Genomic DNA, 3,744 nt, shown 5'->3' on the forward strand with positions numbered 1-3,744 from the left:
CATCAGAAATGTCTTTAAGTTTAAAAGATAGTAAAACTTTTATGTGCTTTTTATCTTAATACAATATGTCATAAATTCCACATTACATTCACACTTGAATGCTAACAGCATGTATCTGAACATTATAAATACAGTCATTTTATGGACTTAAATTATGAAGTCTAAAAGTTTATCAAAACAATTATGGTTTTCATTAGAGCGACATGTTATAGTTTATTGGGCGTTTTCATGTAAACCTACAGACAAATTTTCAGGCAGTTAAATCCGTAATTCTCCCATCGTCCCTTTTGTTAAGACATGCCCATTAAATCCAAACAAAATATCATCTGAACTCTGTTTTTACTTTTAAGGGTATTATCAGATGGGTACTTAAGTTTATCGTTATTAGGCTACACTTTTTATCAAACAAAATTCATAATGTTCATTCCCTTTGATAAGTGGCCGATTTGTTAGAAAACCTAAAAGGCATTCAAAATATAATGTTGTACCGTCCGGCAGTCTCAGCTGTACCGACACATAGGTAGCGCGCCCGTCTTTGAAAAGTCGATTTCAATTATATGCTCCAGTTTAACATTGCCTCTCTCATCGCTCGGTAGCTCATTGCTGGATAAATTAAAATCTGCTGAGACTGAAGAACATTTTACGTTATATCCTGTAAACAATTTAAAGAACTTTGCGGCAGGAAATAATGGACATAATTCATTAATGGAGGAACAGTAACTGAAGCACACAAACCGAATGTTTTGTGACAAATGTCATTACATATATATTATATATATTCCTCCAATTTTTCATTTGATATTGAAAATACGTTAGATAAATTTGTGACGATGGCCTGAGAAATAATAATTCTGTCATTGACATACATTATTATTATTATTGTTATTGTTATTGTTGTTGTTTGTACTGTTATAGCAAATATGTATTATACATATATATATATATATATATATATATATATATATATGTGTGTGTGTGTGTGTGTGTGTGTGTGTGTGTGTGTGTGTGTGTGTGTGTGTGTGTGTGTGTGTAGCCTATTAGCTTATATTAGCTTACATCTACAAGCGGTCACGCTATATTTGTTTACTCGTATTTCCCTTATGTACACACAGACAATTTATTGATTCCAGTGTAGTGAGGGTTAAACAACATTGAACATGGTTAATAGCTGACTCCGAATTATAGACCACTTTCAAAACAAACTCAGAACAAATTTTAAATTTTGCGTAGCTTGTATCTGTTAAAGTGTATTATCGTGAGCCACACTTGAAACAGGTGCCCGAGTCTGTGATACAATCGGCTGGAGATGAAAGGCGCCAACTGAAATCTACAATTGGCGATGGGAAATGTGCACTGAAGGCATCAGTTTTCTTTTAAAGGCAAGTCAAGCTGAAAGACGTTTGTAAATAATGTTTTGTGTTTGGATTTGATTTCTTTGCAGGGCATTTTCAAGAATAGTTTAAAATAGTTAATAATTTTTGGTTATCATGAGTGCCTTGTCTCTGTTGGCCTCTGAGAGGCACAAACTGTAAAAAAATGTGTTGTTGCTCGCTGCTTTCCAAACTGTTGCGTATGTTAAAGGAAGATTAAAATTTATTTTTTTTAAAACAAGGAATGGTGTGTAAAATCTTATCAACGAACATTAGTGGAAAAGTTTGGAAAAGAAATGCTAAAAATGAAAATATGATCTGCATAATGTATTCATGATTACAGAGGAATCACAACATTTCTACTCACTAGCTGGAGTTGGTATCCCGGGGGGGAGCGGCAACCAGGAGTGTGGGGAGCGGCAGGAGACGCCCCACTTGGCTTCCCCCAACCGTTGACCGTATGGGCCTGGATAAGAGTTCGTTGCCAAGGGAGATTTCTGACTTGATTTACCAAGAATATCAGCCACACTGAATGACGAGTGGGCGACATGCATTGAAGGAGATGAAACTGATGATGATGGTGATGACGGAGGTGACGCACACGATGACGCAGAGTCATCTTCACAAACGACGTCATGAACTGCATCGTCTGCTCCATTGCATTTGTCGTCTGATCGCTTCCCGTGATTGTCTGATATGATTGATTCAACACTGAATGACAGTCTTTCCTTAGGACCAGTAGAGTTAGTCATGGTGTCAGAGTTCGAAGTCTTCGGAGGACATCTGACCGGTTCAACTGGCCTTTCTTCGACAGGTGAAGTTTCAGTTGAGGATGCCAGTTTTGTAAAAGCTGAGTGGGAACTTGTTTTAAAACTCGGTGGAGATCGAGACCGAGTAAGTTGTACCTCCATATTGAACAGGAAATGTGATAATCACACACGACTCTTCTCACATAGACTTGCAAGTAAACACGACATTTTCCATCACTAAATCGTCTGCTCGTTCACTGACAATATATTCCAGAAGACTTCTGTTAGCGGAAGTGACGTTCTGTTGCTCCATGCGAGAGGGGCAGACGCCTGTATAGATTGTCCAATCAAATTTGCTGCTTGTGAAATTGACAAGAGTCAGGGATCGCCAAATGCCACGTGACTCTGTTTACACTCAGGGCTTGACGGGGAATTAGCTGAGCATGATATGGTGGGAGGGGGAGGTGTTGGGGGACCAAGGGTTGAAACGGAGGGGGATTTAGACAGGGAGACGAGAGACTGGCGGATAATGAGAGATAGCAGTGGTGCGCAAGCGTCGCGGTGTTCAGGGTAAAATACCGACTGAACAAAGCATGTTCAGTGATCTGGGACAACTGTGGGTCCTTGGTTTAGGAGCCACTGCAGTTAGACAACCCAAGCGAAAAATCGCTCAGCGGTGTACTAGAACTCAGACACTCCTTCTCGCGACGTGAAATCCTCAAATATTGCTGCATACATTTAAAGCAATTTTACCAGATTTATGCAAATTTTTCCTCGTGCTGCGATGTTTAGGATTCCAGACCAAGTCCAGTTAAACCCCCCTCACGAGCTCCCCAGGGCGTTATGGAGGGGGCTTCGCCGTAATCGCGTTTATATTCTAATGACGAGTTGAACTCGGCTGGGTGTAACTTTATTAATGTTGAAGACAAATGGACGGAGGTGTTGAAGTCGCTGTATTCTGTACACCTCGTGTCGCCAGGTATTATAGCGAGTATCCCATGCATTAAATATTGGGCATTTTATTAAGATGACGAACCCCAAACTTCACAATGGGGATACACCAGACTCGCATTATGTGTATGGCTTTGGTGATTATTACCTTGTGCGCTTTGCTACCTTCGCACCCTGCCGTGGCATTTCTCATAATGAGATCGGTAATTTTAAAAACACTATGAGAGATCGTTTATCGCGGTACAAAACGTCACGTGTTTTATATTAATCATCCATTTACTTACCTCCTTTGCTTGGATGATGTCTTGCTAAGCAAAATCGTCATTACTTTTTATTCGGACTCTGGAGTGGCAAAAACATTAGCCATGGGGGACGTAATTTAACATGTTCGCGAGATTACTCGTTGGCGGTTTTTTTCGGACGCGCGAGCCTGTGTAGATATATGCGAAGGAAATTAAATCATTTTCTTGGACAACGTGGTCAAATCTTGAAATATATAACCCTTTATACGAAAAGTCGCACATGTCGTCATTCACTGAGAAAACACGAGAAAACATTTCTCCTCGGTTTGGAAGATGAATGATTTTCATGATCTTGTGTGACAGGTTTTACTTTCGAAATGACTGAGACAAACACAAGATTATTATTAATATTGTTTTTATTATTATTATCAT

General features: G+C 39.4%; 1 protein-coding gene across 1 annotated transcript in view; it reads right to left on the reverse strand.

Annotated features, from left to right (window-relative positions):
- LOC139452860 (homeobox protein MSX-3-like) overlaps positions 1 to 2,395 on the reverse strand; it is a 20,847-nt gene extending 18,452 nt beyond the window's left edge. Inside the window, exon 1 of the mRNA XM_071234498.1 lies at positions 1,738 to 2,395. Coding sequence (XP_071090599.1) covers positions 1,738 to 2,281 — 544 coding nt within the window. The 5' untranslated portion in view covers positions 2,282 to 2,395. The remainder of the gene's footprint in view (positions 1 to 1,737) is intronic.
- Between the last annotated feature and the right edge of the window lie 1,349 nt (positions 2,396 to 3,744).

This window comes from Haliotis cracherodii, unplaced genomic scaffold, assembly GCF_022045235.1.
Source record: "Haliotis cracherodii isolate W230 unplaced genomic scaffold, xgHalCrac1.p SCAF_9, whole genome shotgun sequence".
In the NCBI taxonomy this organism is placed as follows: Eukaryota; Metazoa; Mollusca; class Gastropoda; order Lepetellida; family Haliotidae; genus Haliotis; species Haliotis cracherodii.